Source organism: Bos taurus, chromosome 14 (genome assembly GCF_002263795.3).
Source record: "Bos taurus isolate L1 Dominette 01449 registration number 42190680 breed Hereford chromosome 14, ARS-UCD2.0, whole genome shotgun sequence".
Taxonomy (NCBI): Eukaryota; Metazoa; Chordata; class Mammalia; order Artiodactyla; family Bovidae; genus Bos; species Bos taurus.
In genome coordinates this window covers 31,271,766-31,299,105 of record NC_037341.1, presented here as the reverse complement: position 1 = coordinate 31,299,105, position 27,340 = coordinate 31,271,766, and the positions used below count along the sequence as shown (strand labels likewise).

General features: G+C 36.5%; 1 protein-coding gene across 18 annotated transcripts in view; it reads right to left on the bottom strand.

Moving 5' to 3' along the window:
* CSPP1 (centrosome and spindle pole associated protein 1) overlaps positions 1-27,340 on the bottom strand; it is a 113,816-nt gene that overhangs the window by 27,833 nt on the left and 58,643 nt on the right. For 15 of the 18 annotated variants that reach the window (XM_059893270.1, XM_025001590.2, XM_059893268.1 and 12 more), the window contains 6 exons: positions 21,677-21,806; positions 19,711-19,858; positions 13,917-14,069; positions 10,535-10,647; positions 4,177-4,326; positions 3,436-3,582 (listed from right to left, as the gene is read on the bottom strand). In XM_059893270.1, the coding sequence (XP_059749253.1) occupies positions 3,436-3,582; positions 4,177-4,326; positions 10,535-10,647; positions 13,917-14,069; positions 19,711-19,858; positions 21,677-21,806 (841 nt within the window). The remainder of the gene's footprint in view (positions 1-3,435; positions 3,583-4,176; positions 4,327-10,534; positions 10,648-13,916; positions 14,070-19,710; positions 19,859-21,676; positions 21,807-27,340) is intronic. The other 3 variants (XM_005215484.5, XM_059893266.1, XM_059893271.1) reach the window with 1 other exon arrangement.

The following is a 27,340-nucleotide window of genomic DNA, read 5'->3' as shown; positions in this document are numbered from 1 at the left end:
CAGACTTCATTTTTCTGGGCTCCAAAATCACTGCAGATGGTGACTGCAGCCATGAAATTAAAAGACGCTTACTCCTTGGAAGGAAAGTTATGACCAACCTAGACAGCATATTAAAAAGCAGAGACATTACTTTGCCAACAAAGGTCCGTCTAGTCAAGGCTATGGTTTTTGCAGTAGTCATGTATGGCTGTGATAGTTGGACTGTGAAGAAAGCTGAGCGCCAAAGAATTGATGCTTTTGAACTGTGGTGTTGGAGAAGACTCTTGAGAGTCCCTTGGACTGCAAGGAGATCCAACCAGTCCATTCTAAAGGAGATCAGTCCTGGGTGTTCTTTGGAAGGAATGATGGTAAAGCTGAAACTCCAGTACTCTGGCCACCTCATGCAAAGAGTTGACTCATTGGAAAAGACTCTGATGCCGGGAGAGATTGGGGGCAGGAGGAGAAGGGGACGACAGAAGATGAGATGGCTGGATGGCATCGCTGACTCGATGGACGTGAGTCTGAGTGAACTCCAGGAGTTGGTGATGAACAGGGAGGCCTGGCGTTCTGCGATTCATGGGGTCGCAGAGAGTCGGACACGACTGAGCTACTGAACTGAACTGAAGCATTTTTTTAGGTGTAATAAGTGGCAGAACCAGAACTGTGAAAAACAACTTTGATTTTCAAATAATCAATTTTACAATAAAATATTCTCTGCTTTCCATTCAATTCTGCTATAAACCAAACACTGCTCTAAAAAACAAACTTTATCAATTAAAAATGTGAGTGATATGACACTTGACTGATATATTTTAAAAGGCTGAGAAAATATATATCCAATTATATATCCTAAGAATGAAGGATGTTAGCCTTATGTTCCTGGAACACTGAAAATAGAACAAAAATATAGATCTGACTCATAGATTCCCCTTTAAACAACATTTCAGCAAATTCAAATTGTGAATACTTATTTCTATAACCATAAAACCTGGGGGTGAGAAATTCAAAGAGTATATTTGCCCCAGTCAGAAATGGCTCACGTTATCTGCAGAAGATTATATATTGAACAGTGTACCAAAACACACCATAAATACACCAGAGCAGCACACTCAGTTAGGTTCAGTTCAGTCGCTCAGTCGTGTCCAACTCTTTGCAACCCCATGAATCGCAGCACGCCAGGCCTCCCTGTCCATCACCAACTCCCGGAGTTCACTCAGACTCATGTCCATCGAGTCAGCGATGCCATCCAGCCATCTCATCCTCTATTGTCCCCTTCTCCTCCTGCCTCCAATCCCTCCCAGCATCAGAGTCTTTTCCAATGAGTCAACTCTTTGCATGAGGTGGCCAAAATACTGGAGTTTCAGCTTTACCATCATTCCTTCCAGAGAAATCCCGGGGCTGATCTCCTTTAGAATGGACTGGTTGGATCTCCTTGCAGTCCAAGGGACTCTCAAGAGTCTTCTCCAACACCACAGTTCAAAAGCATCAATTCTTCAGCACTCAGCCTTCTTCACAGTCCAACTCTCACATCCATACATGACCACAGGAAAAACCATAGCCTTGACTAGACGGACCTTTGTTGGCAAAGTAATGTCTCTGCTTTTCAATATGCTATCGAGGTTGGTCATAATTTTTCTTCCAAGGAGTAAGCATCTTTTAAATTCATGGCTGCAGTCACTGTCTGCAGTGATTTTGGAGCCCAAAAAAATAAAGTCTGACACTGTTTCCACTGTTTCCCCATCTATTTCCCATGAAGTGATGGGACCAGATGCCACGATCTTCATTTTCTGAATGTTGAGCTTTAAGCCAACTTTTTCACTCTCCACTTTCATCAACAGGCTTTTTAGTTCCTCTTCACTTTCTGCAATAAGGATGGTGTCATCTGCATATCTGAGGTTATTGATATTTCTCCCGGCAATCTTGATTCCAGCTTGTGTTTCTTCCAGTCCAGCGTTTCTCATGATGTATTCTGCATATAAGTTAAATAAGCAGGGTGACAATATACAGCCTTGACGTACTCCTTTTCCTATTTGGAACCAGTCTGTTGTTCCAAGTAATCTTTTTGTCAACTCTACTTAGAAGAAATAATGTCTGCATAAATCTAAATTTCTGAAAACAATATTTTAAAAATTAAATTGGGCTAAACCTATAAGATATGGTGTTTTCCAACGTATGGTTCACAAGCCAACTGCATCCAAACCGCTATGGGTTAGTTAGATACTGCTGAGAAAGACTGAGGGCAGGAGAGAAGGGGCAGACAGAGGATGAGATGCTTGGATGGCATCACCGACTCAACAGACATAAGTTTGAGCAAACTCCAGGAGACAGTGAAGAAGAGGGAAACCTGGTGTGCTGCAGTCCGTGGGGTCAAAGAGTTGGACATGACTTAGTGACCGAACAACAACAAATCAGCTACACTGTAGACGAGACCAGGAAGATGAATTTTTATTAAGTCCCTAGTGATACTATGGGCTCAGTGGTTAAGAATCTGCCTGCCAACGCAGGAGATGTGGGCTCAATTCGTGCGCCAGGAAGATCCCCTGGAGAAGCAAATGGCAACCCACTCCAGTATTCTTGCCTGGGAAATCCCATGGACAGACGAGTCTGTGGGCTACAGTCCATGGGGTTGCAAAACAGATGGACATGACTAAATTTTAAATACAGCTCTGAAATATAAGCAAAGATATGAACTGGATTTTCATAAGGGCCAACTGATTTTCTAGAGAGAAAACACCTGTCTAATAACTTAGATTCACGCATCTAAGGGTGAATCAACCCCCATCTCAGAAACATGGACTTCAAATCAATCTGCAGTGAGCCACAAGTTTCTTTTTTAATTTCCAATCCATCATGGACAGATGCATAAAAGAGTAAGAATGAATTACAGTTGATCCTTGAACAATGCAGGTTTGAATCACACAGGTCCACTTCCACAGAGAGATTTTTCTGTATCAAATGCTGCAGTACTACAGGCAGTGGTGGGCTGATTACACAGACATGTAGGAACTGTAAGTATGGAGGGCCAATTATCAATTACACACATGGATTAACCCCTGGGCTTGGTTCAAGGGTCAACTGTACTAGCTAATAAAAACTTTTAACAGACGTTACAAAATCCAAACCCAACTTTTTTTTAAACAGATTCAACAGACATTAAATTACAATGACAAATTGCTATGAAAGTTTCCAAACACTTTCAATCTTATCAGGAACAGTTTGTAGGGTGCTGGTCTATGGACCATGGGAACAAGACTACTCTGTTCCCAGCAGGGAAAATACCACAAAGCACAGTGACATCATCTAATACAGGAAGTTCAGTGCACTGCACCCAGAAAAGCACCATGACAAAGTAGAGACAAAAGCACCTCCTCTGCTCTCTTTTTGCTGACCACTCTACTTTTACAGGGAAAATGGGTTAAACAATGGGTTCCACAGACATTTTTGTCTGAAACTTACCTTTGTATCTTCCCCAATCATGTTTTCTCTTTCATAGTAGTGCTGAAGTTGTAGATTATGTTTTTCTTCTTCTTCTTTCTTCTTTCTTTCTGCTTCTTTTCGTCTTTCTTCAGCTAACCGAATAAGCTCTTCGTTTTTCAGTCTTTGCTTTAAAATAAAGAAAAAATACACACTCCATACACACATTCAGTTCATTCGTATTTGTGTGAAATAAAGAGATAAAATGGAGGGTATAGATGATATGTCCTCATATCACTCAGTTGTGTCCAGTTCTTTGCAACCCTTTTGGACTATAGCCCACCAGGCTCCTCTGGCCATGGGATTTTCCAGGTGAGAATACTGGAGTGGGTTGCCATTTCCTCCTCCAGGGGATCTTCTCAACCCAGGGATCAAACCTGTGTCTCCTGCACTGCAGGCAGATTCTTTACTGCTGAGTTATCAAGGAAGCCCATAGATGACATACTGGTCTGCTTAATAATAAAATATTAGGCATCTAAAATATTACAACATGCTAGTCAGTCTAAACTATTTTTTGGCTATAAAAAAAGTCATCATTTATCTCTTTTCTTAATTTAGTTATTTCATTTTTATAAAATAACATCTAACAAATGCATAATGATCTGCTATTTTCTAAATGTACTCCAAGACTGTTCTCCTTTGTGAGTAATAGGTATCTTTTCAAGTCAAAGTAAGGAGTTCACTCTCAGACTAAGCAGAAAAAGAGAGTAGGAAAAAACACACCTCCTCCTCTTTCTCCCTTTTCTTTTCCTGCTCCTCTTCATACTCTTGCTGGATTCGAGCTCTCTGTTCTGCAAGCCGTTTTTCTTCTTTTTCTTCAGCAATTCTTAATCTCTCTCGCTCTGCTTCTTCTCTTTGCTTCTTTTCCTCAATCTAAAGAATTAAATCTAGTTACTACTTTGTGAAACTACTGAAAAGTTAGAATACCACTTAATTTACCCTTTTATCCTATGAATTCAACCTTTATATCCTGCTTTTGTAAGTAAAAGTAAGTTCCTAAATTTTTCAGTTTCCTGTATTGTACTAGAGAGGCCCCATGATATAATGATAAGAGCTCCAAGTAAAATTCCAGCTCCCACAGACCTTATGAAACTTTCTGGTTCAGTTTTGTCATTTGGTAAAAAGAGTTACTAATGTCTATATCTCCAAGTACTGCTCAAAGATTGAAATGAAAATATGTATGTAAAAAACATAAAAGTTCCTATGTAGAAGGCCCAATACTTAGTAATTAATGATTATGTTATTCTATAATGACTACTACTACTATGTCTCAAAGTTCCTTGTGACTAGTATCCTGAAACAGCAGTGAAATGTTTTAGCAACCATTTTTAAGTAGAAATCTCTTCCCTAGAATAGCCTTTATTTCCTTTCTAATGACAAGATGTAAGGTATATGAAGATGTCAGCTACAAGGATTCATAATTAAGTTTTGTTTGAATGCCACCTGAAACCTGCAGTGCTGAGTATTCTAGGTGAATACTACAAGGCAAAGTCTCAGATGTGACAGGAAGAAGACTCTGAGAGATAGTCTACATCCTTCATGAATGAGACAGAGAAGAATGACAGCATGGGACCTGAGGATTCACGATGCTGGTTTAAGGATATCAATAAATTTTTATCCCTCTTAAGTATGGACTGATCATGACTATTCACAATATTTTAAGAGTTCTTGTCTGCATTTCCTCTAGTCTCAAGGTTACTATATTTAGTGCTGTCAAACTTTTGAGCTATAAGAACTGCAGTCTTCTTACCTATGCCACAACTTTACATGCTAGGGCTTTTTCCAACATTTATCACAAACCTTTTAAATATGTACAGTCCTAATATTTAGGACTAAGTGGTGTGTACATACACACCACTTAGTCCTAAATCACCTCCTCAAATACAATAGCCCTAAAGAAAACATCATTCATGAACCATACAATAAAACCACACACTGAACACTCAGTTCCCTTTCTCTCCTCCATGAAAAAAAATAATCACAATCACCAGGTCACTTCACCATTAATGGGTCACAATCATAAATGATCTCACACCTAATGAATCCACAGAAATATCAATCCAACAAAAGTGCCACACAGCTCTTCAACAGAAAGAGAAAAGTTATTGCTCAGGTCAATGGTTTGCAAACCATATATTACAAAAGTAGTTCAATGGTCCTGCAAATAGTTTATTAAACTTGCTAATTATTTTTAAAGTTGCAGTTTAAAATGACATCTAAACACTCACATGTATTAATCACCAAATTTGAAGCACATGAAGACTTCTGCTGCACTAAAACTAATAATGGTATAACTTTTTTAGGGTTAAAACCTATTTATGCAGACATGGAGCTAAGGCTTCCTTTGAATCTTTATGCACAGATCTGAACATTTTATAACATTTCTTTTAACACTTAAGTTTAGGGATTCTTTTTGTCTGACACTATATTGTTGATATTAATAAATACCATTTAGCTATTTTACATTTTCTTGGAGCTCTGGAATAGATTTTGTTTGGAGGGAAAGCACGAGATTTTAACAGACTCCTAAAAGAAAAATACATAAACCACCATTTTATAGGCTAGGAGAACTGAAGATTGCACTTATTCTGAAACTAGTAAGTCAAAGTTTCCCACAATACTACTAGTTTTTTGCCAGAAGAAAGACACTGGAGAGTGTGGAATCTCTAGGTATGACACTTAAAGTTAGGACACTTGGGGTCAACGTGCTAGTTCTGCCACCACAGGTGAGCCTCAGCCTTTTATTGGTCTTAAAATAAAAATAGTAATACCTTCCTCAGAGAGTTGTGAGGTTTAATAAGAAAATATATTTAAACCTACCTTACAAACAATAAAAGACTACAAAATGACAAGATTTCTTTATTTTTCCCTAAATTCTACCCTCAGTTCAGTCAGACACATCCAACTCTTTGTGACCCCAAGGACTGCAGCAAGCCAGGCTTCCCTGTCTATCACCAATTCCTGGAGCTTGCTTAAATTCATGTCCATCGAGTTGGTGATGCCAGCCAACTATCTCACTCTCTGTCATCCCCTTCTCTTCCTGCCTTCAATCTTTCCCAGCATCAGGGTCTTTTCCAATGAATCAGTTCTTCCCATCAGGCGGCCAAAGTACTGGAGCTTCAATTTCAGCAACAGTCCTTCCAATGAATATACAGGATTGATCTCCTTTAGGATGGACTGGTTGAATCTGCTTGCAGTCCAAGGTACTCTCAAGAGTTGTCTCCAACACCAGAGTTTAAAAGCATCAATTCTTCAGTGCTGAGCTTTCTTTATGGTTCCACTCTCACATCTATACATGGCAACTGGGAAAACCATAGCTTTGACTAGATGGACTTCTGTTGGCAAAGTAATGTCTCTGCTTTTTAATATGCTGTCTAGGCTGGTCATAACTTTCCTTCCAAGGAGTAAGTGTCTTTTAATTTCATGGCTGCAGTCACCATCTGCAGTGATTTTGGAGTCCAAAAAAATAAAGTCTGACACTGTTTCCACTGTTCACCCATCTATTTGCCACGAAGTGATGCCATGATCTTCATTTTCTGAATGTTGAGCTTTAAGCCAACTTTTCACTCTCCTCTTTCACTTTCATCAAGAGGCTCTTTAGTTCCTCTTCACTTTCTGCCATAAGGGTGGTGTCATCTGCATATCTGAGGTTACTGATATTTCTCCCGGCAATCTTGATTCCAGCTTGTGCTTCCTCCAGCCCAGCGTTTCTCATGATGTACTCTGTATATAAGTTAAATAAAGCAAGGTGACAATATATAGCCTTGATGGACTCCTTTTCCTATTTGGAACCAGTCTGTTGTTCCTTGTCTAGTTCTAACTGTTGCTTCCTGACCTGCATATAGGTTTCTCAAGAGGCAGGTCAGGTGGTCTGATATTTCCTCCCATCTCTCTCAGAATTTTCCACAGTTTACTGTGATCCACACAGTCAAAGGCTTTGGTACAGTCAATAAGGGAGAAATAGATATTTTTTTGGAACTCTCTTGCTTTTTCAATGATCCAGTGGATGTTGGCAATTTGATCTCTGGTTCCTCTATCTTCTAAAACCAGCTTGAACATCAGCAAGTTCACAGTTCACATATTGCTGAAGCCTGGCTTGGAGAATTTTAAGCATTACTTTACTAGCATGTGAGATGAGTGCAATTGTGCAGCAGTTTCAGTATTCTTTGGCATTGCCTTTCTTTGGGATTGGAATGAAAACCGACCTTTTCCAGTCCTGTGGCCACTGCTGAGTTTTCCAAATTTGCTGGCATATTGAGTGCAGCACTTTCACAGCATCATCTTTTATGATTTGAAATAGCTCAACTGGAATTTCATCACCTCCAGTAGCTTTGTTCCTAGTGACGCTTCCTAAGGCCCACTTGACTTTACATTCCAGGATGTCTGGCTCTAGGTGAGTGAGCACACCGTCGTGATTATCTGGGTCGTGAAGATCTTTTTTGTACTGTTCTGTGTATTCTTGCCACCTCTTCTTAATATCTTCTGCTTCTGTTTGGTCCATACCCTTTCTGTCCTTTATTGAGCCCATCTTTGCATAAAATGTTCCCTTGATATCTCTAATTTTCTTGAAGAGATATCTAGTCTTCCCATTCTATTGTTTTCCTCTATTTCTTTGCATTGATCTGAGGAAGGCTTTCTTATCTCTCCTTGCTATTCTTTGGAACTCTGCATTCAAATGGGTATGTCTTTCCTCTTCTCCTTTGCTTTTCGCTTCTTTTCACAGCTATTTGTAAGGTCTCCTCAGACAGCCATTCTCTTTTTTGCATTTCTTTTTCTTGGAGATGGTCTTGATCCTTGTCTCCTGTACAATGTCACGAACCTCTGTCCATAGTTCATCAGGTACTCTGTCTATCAGATCTAGTCCCTTAACTCTATTTCTCACTTCTACTGTATAGTCATAAGGGATTTGATTGGGTCATACCTGAATGGTCTAGTGGTTTTCTTCACTTTCTTCAACTTCAGTCTGAATTTGGCAATAAGGAGTTCGTGATCTGAGCCACAGTCAGCTCCTGGTCTTATTTTTGCTGAGTATATAGAGCTTCTCCATCTTTGGCTGCAAAGAATATAATCAATCTGATTTTGTTGTTGACCATCTGGTGATGTCCATGTGTAGAGTCTTCTCTTGTGTTGCTGGAAGATGTGTAGAGTCTTCTCTTGTGTTGTTGGAAGAGGGTGTTTGTTATGACCAGTGCGTTCTCTTGGCAGAACTCTATTAGCCTTTGCCCTGCTTCATTCTGTACTCCAAGGCCAAATTTGCCTGTTACTCCAGCTGTTTCTTGACTTTCTACTTTTGCATTCCAATCCCCTATAATAAAAAGGACATCTTTTGGGGATGTTAGTTCTAGAAAGTCTTGTAGGTCTTCATAGAACTGTTCAACTTCAGCTTCTTCAGCATTACTGATCGGGGCATAGACTTGGATTACTGTGATATTGAATGGTTTGCCTTGGAAACAAACAGAGATCATTCTGTTGTTTCTGAGATTGCATCTCAGTACTGCATTTTGGACTCTTTTGTTGACCATAATGGCTACTCCATTTCTTCTAAGAGATTCATGCCCACAGTAGTAGATATAATGGTCATCTGAGTTAAATTCATCCATTCCAGTCCACCTTAGTTCACTGATTCCTAGAATGTCGATGTTCACTCTTGTCATCTCCTTTTTGACCACTTCCAATTTGCCTTGATTAATGGACCTAACACTCCAGGTTCCTATGCAATATTGGTCTTTACAGAATCAAACCTTGCTTCTATCACCAGTCCCATCCACAACTGGGTGTTGTTTTTGCTTTGGCTCCATCCCTTCATTCTTTCTGGAGTTATTTCTCCACTGATCTCCAGTAGCATATTGGGCACCTACTGACCTGCGGACTTCATCTTTCAGTGTCTTATCATTTTGCCTTTTCATACTGTTCATGGGGTTCTCAAGGCAAGAATAATGAAGTGGTTTGCCATTCTCTTCTCCAGTGGACCACATTCTGTCAGACCTCTCCACCATGACCCGTCTGTCTTGGGTGGCCCCACACAGTATGGCTTAGTTTCACTGAGTTAGACAAGGCTGTGGTCCATGTGATCAGATTGGCTAGTTGTCTGTGACCCATGCTTCCAGTACTTTAAATCCACCCAAAATACTTCAACAGTATTGCCAGATCAATTATCCTTAAGACCACATCCATTATGTCACTGCCTTATTTAAGAGTCCATAATAATTAGGATCAGAAAGATGGCATATTTGAGTAGACTCTCTTTAAGAAGAATTTAAGAGGCTGGGATCAGACTGGATAGTCTTAAGTGTCAGACTAAGGAATATGGACATTTTATTTAGAAAAGCTATTGACAGATTTTAAATAAAGAGAAATTATATCAAAGGAGGATTAACCTGGCCAAAGGATTAATCTGACACTGGGTTGTAAGTGTGGGTATGGAAGGGAGGATGGTAAAAGGAGAAAATATTGTGAGCCCACTATGGGCAGGTACCTCATTCACCTCAGGCTCCATCCCAAGGGTGGACACAGTATGAGAGTTCAATAAACCCATTTGCTTAATAAACACCTGATGCTCAAGTGTCTTCCTCTGGGCATTTCTAGTGTTTTAAATGCAATTTGCTTACACACATAAATGAAGCAAATAAATACAAAATGTGAGAGTATTTTTAATATTTACTTACAAACTAAACAACTGAGTCAAGAATATAAAGTCATTTAGAAAAAAACTATTTCTATTAACACATATAAACATCTAGAAAGATTCATTTTATGCCTGATAGGTGAACATTTTAAGAGTTTCAGTTTTAGAAATTCCAGCACTCTCTAACAATTAATGATTTAACAAAATTTTAAAAAGATTAAGTCAACTGGTATACCTGACATGTCTCCTTATTCCTTTTTCATATATAAGTAAAACATTATAATAATATAAATTAAATAATATAATTTCTATCTAATATGAATTAGATATTTTAGATAACTGCATGGCATTTTAGAATTTATTCTAAATTTAAGATTTTATCTTGTGGATAAAATCTTTGCAAGTTTATTAAAACTTTTATGAAACTTTGAAACCATGATCAAATAAGCATTTCACCTGAAAACGAAGAAAATTCTTGTATAATTCCTGCTGTTTAATTTGAAGTTCAGTTGGAGGCTCACTAAAAATATTTCCCCGAGCAAAAGGAGAGCTCTGTGATTGCATATGACCTTGAAAAGGAAATTTTGCAAAAACATACCATTAGCCAGTGCATAGAAAACATAAAGGTTAAAGAATAAAGACTTTGCTAAATAAATTCAAATTTTGAAAAAAGGCACTAAATATGGAAGCCCAGAGGCTAAACTCGGAAGACGACCAAGATTAGCATCTAAAGACCAGATGAAAAGAGAGGGAAAAAATGGTGAAACTAAAAAAATTAATACACAGTTGAAAAATCATAATATAGCTATATCTGAAAGTCATCAAGGAAACATAAAAGTTAGTAACCTAAGCAACTCTCACTGCAGCAAAGGCTTTAAAATAAAATTTATAAAGCACACATTTAAGTTCTTATGTATGATGTAAATATCCTTTTCTTAAGAATACTGCTTAAGTACACATTAAAATGTATTATGTATACACATATAAAAAATTTCTAAAATTGCTTTTAAAAAATCAGTGGATTCCTATCCATGGTTTAAAACACAAATTAGAAAATTAGCTCTAAAAACATTTTTAATTTTTACAAAATTAAAATGACTTTTAATCACTGCAATACTTTTTACTTAAAAATTGTATCAGATTAATGATATAAATTTGAAGATTAAAAATATGCTATATATATGTTATTTATAAATAGTATTAAACATTCTGGGAAAGGAAAAATATTATTTTATAAAAGCAGCCTGGAAAATAAGTATGCCCCAGCAGTCTTTTGAATGCAGAAAAAAATTGTATGCAAATTTAAGGCTCACATAACTTTTTTATATCATTTTATATTTATATAAAAATATATCATTTTTTAGTTTCCTTATACCATCAATCTAAAGCATTTATTTCTCTCACTCATATAGTGGTTGTAAGCCAATTGCTTTGCAGTTGAGCTGTCATTTGGGTCTCTTTTCCTTTGTATTTAAATTTACTAATGCTTACTTGAATAGATCAGCAGAAAGGCAAATCAATACCTAAACATTAAAAGCTTAGGTTATCGTGGAAAGGCTGATCAGAAAAACAAAACTGAGTAGTTTGTTTCACATTGAGATCTGTCAAATTCTAAACCTTTGAGGCAATTAGAGAAGAAATATTGTTAGAGACAGGCAAGATAAGTTCCTTTAAACATAAAAACATTATAAAAACAAAACCAAAGGGAAAGACATGCTCTAAACAAAAATGAAAATGCATTCAAGCATAATAAGCAAAAAAATAAATTTAATCCAAATTAATATGAACTTTTTAAACATGATTTTTCACCCAAAAACCATGAAGTAAAAGAAAAACAACAAACATTAAGAAGAGCTTTTAAAACAGGCCTAATGAAGACAAAATATTAGAGGATAGTGAATCTCAAGTATATATTAAGATATTCAACTTCCAGGCATATTTGAGCTCCCTTAAGGCCTTTAAAATACTACGTGTCACATATGTATATTTTATGTGTGAACACATGTATATAAATACACACATACAAATACATAAACTCATATACATATATGATGGCATAGCAACAAATTAAGTGACTCTCAATAGTTTTTTTGCATTCAGAAAGTCTATTTTAGGTTAATTCTTAGGAAATGAAAGTTAATTTAGGGAATTTCAATGCACAAAAAAGGGGAATTTAAACATTTTATGATTTCTTAAACTAGAGCATCCTGACCACATCCTGGCCACAAATTAGCACCAAAACCCTGGTGTTAGACACAATAAAAATAGATAACAAATTCTGCTGTGCATATTCAGTCATCAAGGTTGTGCTCTTTTTTGGGAAAGAATCATGGAAACTTTCTATTTTTCCTGTGTTTTTGCTTAGTAAGCAAAGCTAGATGCCTGACGTGTTATTACTATGACAGAGAAAATTCTAAGCTAAGAGGGAACTATGTACAAACAATACAGGGGGTGGAAGAGAGGAGTAGAGCAGGGGTCTGTACCACTGATCTCAATACAGACTGCTCCAGAAGCAGCAGCCAATGAAGAGAAAAATAATGGTAATCAGAAAGAAGCAAAAATTCTCTAAAATAAAATGAAAAGATGTTTTGATGTACGAAGAAATAAAATAAGTTTACTTTGACTTCTGGTCACATTCCCCATTTATTTACAGTAAACACTCTGTACTTTCTCAAAAATTTTAATTTTAGACAAGAACACTATTAAAAAGTCCTTTCAAAATATCCCTGACTGATCATACACTCTTTTAAAAATTTTTTTTACATGTTTAATACATATGACTTATTGGCCAAACAGATAGACTAAATGGTAAGCTCTGATTTGAATTACTAGCCTTGCATCTCTCAAACCTTTGATAGTAGCACTAATTTCTGCAGCCTTTTGGAATACTTCAAGAGATGTACTGTAGGTTGTTTCCATGGACAGCCTGTATCACTATTTAAACTCTAATTATAAGAAAATATTTTCCTACTTTGATCCACAGTAGATTTTTACACAGTGAATCTAGTTTTGATTTTTGAACTACTAAAAAGTAGAATTTTTGATGAAATTATTAATTTGGCTCTCACTCTGAGTCCTAATAATTCAATTTGCTGTAAATAAATGGTTATTTTTATAGGCATCAAAATACAGTATAAGGTAGTATATTCTTTAAACTTCACTTGAATTCTAAATATGTAACATATTTTCACATATACTTGATAAAGAAAGATGATTACAAATTTTCCTGGCAAGTCATAAAGATACTGAATAATCTTTAATTTACAGAATCTTTAAAGGACCCTGTTTAATACCAAACCAAAGGTATATGCTTATGAAAGGGAGATGTGACCAGAAGTCAAAGTAAATTATTTACTTCTTTGTACACTGTGGCTTATAAGGGAGTGCAAATGTTTATAAAACAAAAAATGAATTTTACTGTATAATTTATCATATACAACATCTGGTATGTTCTCACTAATTTAAACTAATTCTTATGGGTGTAAGAACCAAACTCTGTATGGGTAAAAAAAAAAAAAAAAAAGAAAACTATTTAAGAAATCTCCTTCCCACTAGCAAAATAAAGCTGTTAGCAGCACCTAAAGTATATATAAGAACTAATAAAGCTGAGAAGAAATACAGAGTATAATATTAAGGAGCAAAATGTATCTCTCTCTTCATTTTTTCAAAATACCTATATAGAAAAGTTATTGTAAATAGCATAAATAATGTGTTATGCTTTCTGACTCAGAATAACCAAATTCTCAAAATCTTAATAAGAACTTTGTTGGAGAACAGAAGAGAAATGCTACTGAACAACTTTAGAAACGTAAAAAAATATATATATATGATTAAAAACCTGAGTTTTTATTTGCAGCATCTTCTTGGTTCTCCGCATTTGAAGTGGCTAAATTTTGGTCTAGAGATACAACAGCCCTTTTATCTTCATATGCTCTTGCATCTGGGTTATGGTAGGCATCTATATTTTGTCTGTGCATCCTATTCAAATCAGCTGAGAGGGAAAAAATAAGCCATTTATTTCAATAAACACATTCCTATAATTAATATGCTTAATAGAAATGAAGAGAACCAACAGGACCAGAGCTGGAATACTTAAATGGTTATCTTGGTACCCTGAAAACAGAAACAAGATTATCAAAACTTGTAAGAAATTTTTCAAAAATAATGTTACAAAATAAAGTCAAAATTAGTAGAGAACTTAAAGAGTGTATACATTTTTGACAATCCATAAAAACCATATTTATATGCACCTTACCTCAGAACTTTTGACTATCTAAATATAGAACAAATAGTAGCAATTCAAAACAAGTCACAGTGACATTTACCCAACATCATTAGTATTCCTAATGAAAAAATATCATGCGGAGTTTTAAAACATATTCATAAATTTTTTTTATATAAACATTCCTTAAAAGATGGAGCTCTAGTCCCTTCCTCTAGAGTGTGGATTACTTCTTATGACAAGGATTCTGCATAGTGAAGTCACTTGGTCGTCCCCGACTCTTTACGACCCCATGGACAGTAACCTACCAGGCTCCATGGTCCATGGGATTTTCCAGGCAAGAATACTGTAGTGGGCTGCCATTTCCTTCTCCAGGGGATCTTCCCAACCCAGGGATCAAACCCGGGTCTCCTGCATTGCAGACAGATGCTTTACCGTCTGAGCCATTAGGGAAGCCCAGGATTCTGCATAATGATGGTATAAAACTTTCAAGGCTACTTCATAAAAGACATTATGTTTCCATCTTGCTAGATCTATTGGTTCACTCACTTCTAAGAAAGCCAGCTACCATTCCATAATGAACACTCTAAGGAGCTCTAAGGGAAAGCCCACATGGCAAGGAACTGGGGCCTCCTGAGTCATGTGAGGGAGCCATAGAGAAAACAGATTCTCCAGTCCCAATCAAGCCTTTGAATTACTTATAGCCCTGACTGACACATTAAAAGGGTCAATTGTATCATATGCAAATTGTCTCTCAATAAATCACATAAAAACAAACATAAATCTAACTGGGGCATAAATAATACATAAAAAATATATAAATACCTAATCAAATATACATGAAACAATCTTGCTATTAATCAATTAGAACTATGAGATACTTTTGTTATCTTTCAAACTGGTTAAGTATTTTTAATTTTTTTTTTTTACTTTTTCTCTTAGTGTACAATTTTTAAAAATTTTAATACACAGTCAAGTAACATCACCATAATCAGGAATCAGAACAGTCCCATCACCCCCCAAAATTCCATCATAGTTATTCCCTGTCCTCAGCCATAATCTTGGTACCAGTGATTTGTTCTCCATTTCTGCTGCTGCTGCTGCTAAGTCGCTTCAGTCGTGTCCGACTCTGTGCGACCCCATAGACGGCAGCCCACGAGGCTCCCCCGTCCCTGGGATTCTCCAGGCAAGAACACTGGAGTGGGTTGCCATTTCCTTCTCCAGTGCATGAAACTGAAAAGTGAAAGTGAAGTCGCTCAGTCGTGTCTGACTCTTAGCGACCCCATGGACTGCAGCCTATCAGGCTCCTCGTATTTTGAGAATATATGTGTATGTAAAAGGGCTTCTTTCCCTTAGGTCTTCTCTTTGAAGCCTCCCAAATTGTTCTGCTCATTCTTTTTTTTAACTGCTAAGTAGCATCCCATCATATGAATGTACCACAGTTTATCCATTCACTCACTGTAGAATATACTCGGTTTTTTCTTTATGGGAACTTTAAAAAAACTGAGAAAGGAAACAGATGTTAAATGTATTACAAATAATCAAAATGAGAGGTACTTACTCTCAAAGGGTTGATGCTATGTTAAAATTGTATGGGTAACAGATTTTGATATTTTATTAATAACTACCTTACAAAGAGATCTTTCTCAGAGAGCTAAGAATATGGTGAACATCCAATTTCTTTAATTTCTTTGTAATAAAAGATGAAAGACGAAACAGGAGTAATTAGAAAAGCCAGCAGCTGAATTAAAGTCATCCAACATAATCCCTGTTATATGGTCTTGGCCATCTAATGGAGTAAAAGAAAACACTGGTTTTTACTACATATTGGGAATATAATAGGAAAATTAGGTTCCCTCTCCTTCTCTCAAATGTAACAGCTAAATACAAAACAAACATATTCTTCAAGTTTACTTGCTTTGAAAATACCATTAAAAAACAGTTCCACTGCATTTGATAAAATAGCACACCTTTTTTACTTCATGGCATAACTGAAGCATTAAATAAGCAAACTAAACATTACCATTAAAAATAAAAATCTCAGAAAGGTTTGCTCCATTCCTGTTAGGTCAAGCAATTCTAAAATAATATTTTATAATTCAATAACAAACACTTAACCTACTCACTTCCACCAATTAAACACATATAGGACATTATAATTATATTCTCTGAACTGGAAATAATCTTTGAGGCAAGCTGGAAACTTCTAGGAAATTATTCCAGTGTTTCCCAAAATTTCTGTTACATAAGCACTTCCTTCATGGTAACTATTATGCTTCTATCAATTCATAATTTAAATTTATTATAGCAAAGACTGGGTAGATGCTTATCAATTTTATGTCCTCCGCCTGGGTATAAAGAAACCCTTCTAGCCTCCCAAGAAGTTACTTTAGAACCTTATAAATAGGTTTGAACAATTGAACAAAGACAAAAGTGATACTTCTCCACCTTTAGGTCAGGCCCCATCAAAATTCTCAACTTGTTCTCCCATCCTCTGGACCATGTCTATGCAGCTAGAAATTAAAGACTCCAAAATGGTACGAGTGACACACTGGAAGAGGCAGATTCCCAAGTCAACTTTTGGAGAACCACTCAAATAGCATCAAATGCAGTTTAAGTGAGAAGTAATTTACACTGCCTTAAGCCTCTGAGAAACGGGAGTTCTTTGTTAGACCACTTTTCGTTTAAATACCTTTACTTTCAAAGGAAATGTTGCAGTACCACCCATAAATGGAAAACCAGTAATATATATTTTATTCCAGTAATATATAATTTTAAATATATGTTTAATGGATCATCTAAAATCATCTTATTAAATATGATCACCTGCCGGGAGCCGGCATATTGCATATTGAGTGCATATTGCATATTGAGTGCAGCACTTTTCAGGATCTGGAATAGCTCAACTGGAAATTCTATCACTGCCGGTAGCCAGCGTGAGGAACTCCGCCCATGACAAAGGTCATGAGGAAGGAGGCTCGGCATACGCAAAGGCGGGATCGAGCTTCAGGAGTCCCCCTGGAAATTCTCGAGCATATACCCCCAAAACCAGAGTCTGCCTACTTTCTGCTTTGTGCTTTCACCTACACCTCTGACTTTACGGGGGGCTGTCCCCCACTACCTCTCTGAAAAAAGTTAGCTTACAGCTCCAGTTAATAATTCCTGGGTGTGACAGTGTTTAACCTACAAACTCCTTTGGAAATCCTCTAGCCTGCCTGAATAGGTTTTTCCGGCCACATGTGATTGTTCAGAGCCTCCCAACTGTGAGAGGCAGGAGATGTTCTAAACTGTCTAAACACAGATTCTTTTGAGTAGTTAAAAGATTGATTAGAAATTGTATTGGTGAAGGGATTTTCACTTGTTGGGCCAATGTTTGCTGCTAAGTTTCCATATCCCTTACCTGCTGTGTCCCTGGCAGTGTATTGATTAATATAATTGGTGTAAGTAGTAGCTTTAATGTTTGTAACCTGGGACCCTTGAGTTAATTCTTTTTCTTGTTGTAGCCCACCACACCTTTGCTCTGTAGGAATGCAACTTTATCTAATGCTTTTGGAGGGTGGCTCCTGACCAATCACCTTTAGAGAAAAATAAGTTTTCTGAAGAAAAGGTCTTAAAATGTTAACAGGCCTCCGGGCCAGAAGATGATGCAAATCACCTAAGCTTTTGCATATGATAAGTTTGCAGGAAGAAAGCCTGGTTTGCTGCAAGACTCTACCCCTTCCCCCATTATCCTCTGTGCATAACTTAAGGTATAAAAACTACTTTGAAAAATAAAGTGCGGGCCTTGTTCACCGAAACTTGGTCTCACCATGTCGTTCTTTCTCTTACCTTCTGGCTGAATTACTCAGCCTCTTTTCTCCACTGAATTTCCTCACTGAGCTATCCTCATTCTATTACTCTTTATATCCTTAATTAACGTTTAATTAAGCAGTTGTTTCCTGATCCTCGCCGACGCCGTCCCCGCTTCGAATACCCTGGATCAGCCGGGGCTGGTCCCCGGCAGGTCACCTAAATCATATTTAATGGATCACCTAAATTAAATTTATATATTAAATTAAATATATATTTAATGGATCACCTAAAATCATCTTATTTATAAACAGAATAAGAGTTCTAATCTTCAAAATTGTGAAGAAAGTATGAGATGAATATAGGAAAGGAATAAATCTATCGGGAAAGAAAAGAGTTTCCTCATTAATCTAAGTGAGCCTCTAATACATCTTTTTTAAAAAGCCATCTTTAACAGAGAATCAAAGACATAGCCATTAAGAACTCTAGTAATTCAACCCCCAATATCTTCTGACTGCATCACTCAGTTATCCCTACAACAAAGCATAAACCTGAAGAACATCAAATTTACTTTGTATCACTCTAATGGGTTTTCTAATTATTCGTTTCCCATTTCTAATTAAATGATTTTTAAAAACCCATTATCTTTCTCTGCTTTTATTCTAAGCTAATTGAAGACCATCCCAACATATATAACAAGTTGCAAAAACTCTCTTTTCAAAGTGCCCGTTGTGTGATTTCTAGATGAAACATTTTTAAGAATACATGATTGAAAGATAAATCAATATAATTCTGCAATCTGCCAAACATTTCTGAGCCCAGGTTTTTGTCAAGAGCCCCTGCATTGTGCGGGTATATGGCATATAAGAATTAAACATAACATTCCACAACTGAACTCAACTGGTGGCTCAGAGGTTAAAGTGTCTGCCCGCAATGCGGGAGACCTGGGTTCAATCCCTGGGTTGGGAAGATCCCCTGGAGAAGGAAATGGCAACCCACTCCAGTATTCTTGCCTGGAGAATCCCATGGACAGAGAAGCCTGGTGGGCTACAGTCCACGGGGTTGCAGAGAGTCGGACACGACTGAGTGACTTAACTTTCACTTTTTCCACAACTACATCAGATCACTTAAGATACCTTATTAGTTTAAAAATATTGCAGTAAGGATTTTATTATTTTTACTAGAAAACTTAAAAAAATTCAAACTACTAGTTTGGGTAAAAACTTGCTAACTAACATAAACTTTTCTCTGCAATCGAGTTATTATCATTAGAGGGTGAAAATTTTGTAATAATAATAAATGAAGAAAGGCTTTTTAACATGCTATCATGTTTACTATCAAAATACCTCTTCTGCATCAAGCTGTATAATAAAAAGAGACCTTTCCTTACAGACTATGATTCCCACTTCTTTCTACTCCCCATTTTTTTAAAAGTTAAACTTAGATTCTTTTAAAAACAACAAATCAGAGACTTCCCTAGTTGTTCAGTGGCTAGGACTCTGTGCTCCCACTGCAGGGGGCCAGGTTCAACCCCCGATCAGTGTACTGGATCCCACATGCTGCAACTAAGACCTGATGCAGCCAAATAAATATTTTTTAAAAATCAATAGAAACAACATACTTATCAGATTTCCTTTGTCATCTCTCAGAGGAGCACCACCTCCACCTTTCCCCCAGGGGTTGTAACTTCTCATTTCAGCTTCTAATTTGGCTTCATATACTTCTTTTTCTTCACGTTCTTTCTTTCTTCTTTCTTGTCTTTCTTGAATCTTAACAACATTAAGAAACATTTGTAATAAATGCTAACTGCTAACAAGTATTCTGATACAAAAAATTAGTTTTAAGATCATATTTTATTTTATTTTTCCTATTAGAAAATTAGACTTTTTCCCAGTATACTTTACTATAAATTTAATATCACAAATATATGCAAAAACAATTAAAAACACTTTGGTAGCTGGAACACATAGCTGCTACTCCCTCACATCCTGTCACTTGGGCCCTTTCCAGCCACTGGTGCCACTTGGACTAAGGCAACTTCATCTTCCCAACTCCCAGAGCTATTCCCTTCCTAACCTCACCATCATTTTCATGGGCTCCAACAGACTCTCCCTACCTTCATTTTCTTTATCTACCCTTTCATGGTACCTGGCCAGCCACAAACTACTCCCCACACCTCTGAGACGTGGGCCAACTACTCCCTACGCATCACCAGACCTACTCTACCTTGGGCAAACTCCATTCCCAAAGTTCAAAGGTACTGAAGGTTCAAAGCTCTCTAGAGAATGCCAGGCTATTTAAGTACACTTGATGAAAGCACACAAAACGGTCTTATCATCATCAAGTGTAAGCACAGGGTTGGTCTTTAAAGACATATAAATAGGCAATGAATAAAGACCTACATTTTGGAAAGTTATTTTTAAAATCATTACCAAATGCATAGCAAATTTAAGTAACTACTTCAGGAAGGTCAAGGAAGTCATCACATAAAAAATTCTAGGGTTAGGGATTCTGGTTCTGTCAGTGGTGTTTTTAATATGCTCATTTGAAAACAGATAAATACAGTCTCTTGTTTATAGATTCCTAACACAAAAAAAATAATGTTGGTAATTCTGTAATTTTTAAAAAGCCCACTTTTCAAGGAGGTTGCCTAGTGTAGAAAACAGAACAAAAATCTGAGCTTTAGAAGAAATCCCAGTGGAATTTTGTAGAAGGGTACCTCAGGTGAATATATAAACCTAGAATTCCAGGGACCTCTCTGGAGAAGATATAACTATTCCCTCCCAAAATCCACACATTTGATACAGTTATTCCTAAGTAAACTCTCTCCAAATATTACAAACCACAATAGAATGTCATCTTCCTCCCTAAGTGTTCTGCCTCTGTTTTCCCTATCCTTAAGAGTTCATAGCTTTATCATCCTCTTACAAGACTCAGAATCATCTTAAAGCCCTGTTCTTTCCTCAGTCCCTAAATTTAAGTCCTATTAATGAAATCCAAGAAATGTCTCTTCCGATGTCCTGTCCATCTTCCCCACCTGGTGCAGGACCTTGTTACTTCCTGGCTGGACTACCTAATAGTTTTACTAAAAGGTTTCTCCGCCACATCTCTTTCCCAACCGTCCACATCACAACCAGATATCTTCCTAAAAGCCACATCTGCTCACATCAATTATATTTCTTTCACCCTTTGGCTTGAGATTTCCTCCCTTTGGCTGTCGATAGATAACAAGATGAAACTGAAAACCCCTTACTTGCTATCTTTCACAATCCAGTATAATCTAACACTCCAGCCCCTTCTCCTACATCAATTCCATTCCCTGAATACACCAGGAATTTCATATTTATTCACTGTATAACATGAAACTCAAAAGCCATCAACCACGTGAAGCCCTCCTAATAGCCAAGGCAATTACTCTCCCTATCCCATGCATTCCAGCCTGTCTATATCAAACTTTATCACATTTAATGATAAATAAATAGAATTCTTTCTCCTCAGCCACACTCTGAGTTTTAAAGGGCCACTGTACTAACACATAAGATGTTTAACATTACATGAATGAACAAATGAAAAAAATGAATGGATACCTGCTGCTGCAAAGCTTCCTGGTAAGACTGAAATGACTGTTTTGAAGGCTTTGGTTTATCTTCAAAAAACAATCCTGAATTTATTGCTCGATTACTTGTAATTTTCAGCTCATTCTGTCCAACTGTACTCCTACATCAAATACACAATTAATAATTTAAATCCTTTTATGACAAAACAAGAAGAAGATGCAATACTTCTTTGAAATAGCATGGCATAGAAATACATTTAAAATATAGAAATGGCAACCCACTTCAGTAATCTTGCCTGGGAAATCCCATGACAGAGGAGCCTAGTGGGCTACAGTCCATGGGGTCGCAAAGAGTCAGACATGATCAAGAGACTAACACACACACACAAAATAGAGAAATTATTTCTTTATAATTCAAAGAGAAATTTTTAAGTAAATGCCCCTTATCTCTGCTTTCAAAATTAATGGAACTTTCAAATTTACTGAATCTATTTCCTAATTTAGGTGGCAGTTACACGCAAGTAAAACATTCACATACAAATAAAAACACTTGTGATAATTCATCAAGCAATATACACATGACTTATGCACTTCTCTGAATGCAGTGGAAGTCCCTCAAATAATATCATAACTAATGATTTACTTAATAAGTTTACTCCAAAATAAAGTAATAACTTCCTAGCCATTTTAAGAATAAAACAAATAATTGTAGTAAAAAGTCTGACTATCTCAAATAAAATTTTTTTCACTGAGTCATAGATTTTATTAATGGCATTGATGGTATAAGACTAACAAAATCCCTAAAACCTTGCCCTGTTTATGGAGGCCTGGGATGGGAATTTTGTCAAAGGTGAGAGGTTCTAACTGTTGGGTAAAGTTACAGCAATGATTCCCTAGTAATTGAAGGCCCCTTCTACCCTTCCTTTTATTTATTTTTTTTCTTTTCCCCTGGTAATCCAGGGCTTGTACTTCTTAGAAATTATGCATACAGAACTCATCAAACTCAAAGCAAAAAGGCTCAGAGATCCATATCTATACACATCATGGTCAAAGAGAAGAACTGCAAAAGCAGCAAGAAAATAAAAACTCATATACAAGGGATCTTCAGTAAGATTAACAGCTCATCAGAAATGCTATAAAGGCCAGTAGGCAAGGAAACGACATATTCAGAGAGATGATGGGGGCAGGGGGAAGTCAACCAAGAAGTCTATATCCAGGAAAACTATGCCTCACAAGTAAAAGTGAAATTAGAACATTATTAAATAAAATTCAGAGAAGACATCACTAACAGACCTGTCTTATAAGAAATAGTAAATGATGCATTTCAGGTTGAAATAAAAAACACTTGACAGTAACCGGAGTAAACACAAAGGAATAAAGACCAGTTAACAGTAACTACATAGGTAAAGGTTAAAGATATTACTAATATACTTTTATTTGCAGCTATATTCTCTGATTTAAAAGACAACTACATAAAGGAAAGAAGGAACAGTTAAAAACTATTGATGAGCTTAAATATATAACAATATACTTTGTATGCAATAGGCGCATCAAGAAGGGAAGGAATGGCATTATACTGGAGAAAACATTTTACATATTATGGAAATTAAACCGGTGTTAATATGAACTCAGTTCTTTTAAATTAAAAACATAAATTTCAGTCTGCAAGGAAACCACAAAGAAAATGACAAATTATACTAAAAGAAGCAAGAGAATTAAAATGGAATGCTACATTTAACAGTAAAGAAAAAGCATTACTGGAACCAAAAAAGGAATCTTTTATATTGATAAGGGTCAACTTATCAGTAAGATATAACAATTATGAGCAGATGTACACATAGCTACAGAGATTCAAAACACAGTAACAAAAACTGACACAACCGAAGAGAGAAATAAATCAAAAATAATAACTGGAGACTTCAATACACTACTTCTACTAACAAACAACTGCACAGGAGCTCAGTGCAGAAAATAAACAAAACTATAAACCAACTATATCTAAGTCACACTGATAGAACTATCCACCCAACAACAGGAAAATGCTAATTTTCTCAAGTGCATATGAAACATTCTACAGCACAGACCACATGTTATAAGCCTCAGTCTTAAAATAAACCTTAATAAATTAAAAAAAAATACAAAATATGTTCTCTAACTGCAATGCTGCTAAGTCACTTCAGTCATGTTTGACTCTGTGGGACCCCATAGACGGCAGCCCACCAGGCTCTTTTGTCCCTGGGATTCTCCAGGCAAGAATATTGGAGTGAGTTGCCATTTCCTTCTCCACCAACTGCAATGGAATTATATTAAAGCTCTATTAAAAATTTCCACAATCATATGGAAATTAAACAACACACTCCAAACTAACAAATGGATCAATGAACAAATCAAATTAAAAACTGAAAAATAATGAGATGAATGAAAACAAAAAGATAATGTATAAAATTTAAGGAAGAAGCTAAAACAATAAGAGGAAAATTTAGTTGTAATATATACATATTAAAAAAGAAGACACTATATCAATAACCTAAGCTTCCACCTTCAAAAACTAGAAAATATACAAGCAAACTGAACCCAAAGGAAACAGAAAGAAGAAAATAAAAAGATGAAAGGAGAAATAATATGAAATGGAGACTAAAAGCACAACAGAGAAAATCAACTAGACCAAGAGCTGATTCACTAACAAGATCAACAAGACTGACAAATGTTTAGTCAAAATGTACAATAACAAGACTAAAATTATTGAAATAAAAAAATAAGAAACATTACTACTGACCTTATAAAAATAAAACAGATTGTAATACTATGAACAACATATGCCAACACATTAGATTATCTTGACGAAATGGGTAAATTTCTAGAAAGAAACAAACTACCAAAACTGGTGCAAGAAAAAAATTTTAAATATGAATTAACCAATGACAAGGGAAGAGATTAAATTAGTAATCAGGAAATTATCCATAAAGAAAAGATGAGGGTAAACTGGATTCCTGGTGAATTCTACCTAGCTGAAAAAATTAACAATGCTTCACACAACGCACTCTCCAAAGTAACAGAAAATGGAAGAGCACATCCAACTAATTCTATTAGGCCAGTATCATCCTGATATCAAAATCAAACAGACTTCAAAAGAAAACAAAAACCAAAGACCAGTATCACTCATGAATACATAGACAAAAGTCCTCAACAAAAAATTAATAAACTGAAAAGTCCAGCAAGATATGAAAAGGACTGTACTCGCTGACCATGTGAGATTTACCACAGGAACGCAAGTTGATTTAATATATCTGAATCTAATAAATATATCCCCACCATACTAACAGAATGAAGAACAAAAACCACAGGATATCTCAATAAACGCAGAAAAAGCATTTCACAAAATTCAATTTCCAACTCAGTAGTATGTTGAAAGAACATACCAAATACCCCTTCCTGAATCAACAAAGAATACAAGGGGACTTCCTCAAGCTAATAAAAGCGATATGAAACATCTGCAACAAACATCATACTTAATGGTTAAAGACTGAATGCCTTAGATGCCAAGATAGTAAGATTATCTTGACAAAATGGGTAAATTTCTGCCTAACAGCAGAATAAAATGAAAATGCCCATTCTCATAATATCTATTCAACATTGCACTGGATGTTCTAGTCAGGGCAATTTAACAAGGAAAAAAAAAAAAAAAGCATTAGATGGAAAGGAAGTAACCTCTATTAACTGATGACATATTATATATACAGAAAAATGCTAAGAAACCCATCAAAAAAGGAGTCCATCAAGGCTGTATATTGTCACTGTGCTTATTTAACTTATATGCAGAGTACATCATGAGAAACGCTGGGCTGGATGAAGCACAGCTGGAATCAAGATTTCTGGGAGAAATATCAATAACCTCAGATATGCAGATGACACCATCCTTATGGCAGAAAGCAAAGAAGAACTAAAGAGCCGCGTGATGAAAGTGAAAGACGAGAGTGAAAAAGCTGGCTTAGACCTCAACATTCAGAAAATGAAGATCATGGCATCTGGTCCCATCACTTCATGGCAAATAGATGGGGAAATAATAGAAACTGTGAGAGACTTTATTTTCTTGGGTTCCAGTATCACTGGAGATGATGACTGCAGCCATGAAATTAAAAGACGTCTGCCCCTTGGAAGAAAAGTTATGACCAACCTAGACAGCATATTAAAAAGCACACACATTACTTTGCCAGCAAAGGTCCGTCTAGTCAAAGCTGTGGTTTTTCCAATAGTCCTGTATGGACGTGAGAGTTGGACTATAAAGAAAGCTGAGCACACAAGAATTGATGCTTTTGAACTGTGGTGTTGAAGAAGACTCTTCAGAGTCCCCTGGACTGCAAGGAGATCCAACCAGTCCATCCTAAAGGAAATCAGTTCTGAATATTCATTGGAAGGACTTATGCTGAAGCTGAAACTCCAATACTTATTTGGCCACCAAATGCGAAGAATTGATGCATTTGAAAAGACACTGATGCTGGGAAAGATAGAAGGTGGGAGGAGAAGGGGATGACAGAAGATGAGATGGTTGGATGGCATCACTGACTCAATGGACATGAGTTTGAGTAGGCTCCGGGAGTTGGTGATGGACAGGGAGGCCTGGCGTGCTGCAGTCCATAGGGTCGCAAAGATTGGACACGACTGAGTGACTGAACTGAACACTAAATAGATTTACAGATTTTATATCCTCTCCATCAAAATCTCAAACTGAGCAGCTCATTCTAAGTAAGATTCACATGGAAATACAAAGGATCTAGAATAGTCAAAAAAGAATCTTGGAAAAGAAAAACAACTTTGAAGAACTCATACTTCTCAATTTCCTAACTTCCACAGAGCTACAATTATCAAGTGACACCAACACAAGGACAGACACACAGAACAATGGAAGAGAATAATCCCAGAAAGAGACTTACAAAAACATGCCCAGCTTTTTTTGACAAAGGTATAAAACCCATTCCCAGGAAAAAGGATCTTGTCAACCAATGGTTCTGGGAGCTACTGCCACTCACATGGCAGGGAATGGGTACCCTGACCTAAATCTAACACCTTACCCAAAAAATAACTCAAAATGGATTATGAAGTTAAATGTAAAACTATAAAAACTTTCAGGAAAACAAAGAACTAAAGAGTTCTTTTGTTTTTTAAAAACAAAACGTAGAAAATCTTTTGGATCCAGGCTTAGGAAAACAAGTACCTAGATACTTGATACTGAAAACTTGATCCACAGGAAAAAAGTTGATATATTGGACTTATTTAAAATTTACAAGTACCCTTCTAAAAGGATGAAAAGACAAACTTTAGACCGAGAGAAAATATTTGCAAACCACATATCTGACAAAGAACTAATATTTAGGATATACAAAGAACTCTTAAAAACTCAGTATTAAAAAAAAATGCTCCAATTGGAAAATGTGCAAAAGACATCAACAGAAAGTAAAAAAGTGAAAAGTTAAAGTCTGAGTTGCTCAGTCATGTCAAACTCTTTGCAACCCCATGGACTGTAGCCCACCAGGCTCCTCTGTCCATGGGATTCTCCAAGCAAGAATAGTAGAGTGCGTTGTCATTCCCTTCTCCAGGGGATCTTCCCAACCCAGGGATTGAACCTGGGTCTCCTACGTTGCAGGCAGATTCTTTACCATCTGAGCCAAATCAACAGACGTTTCACCCAAGATTTACA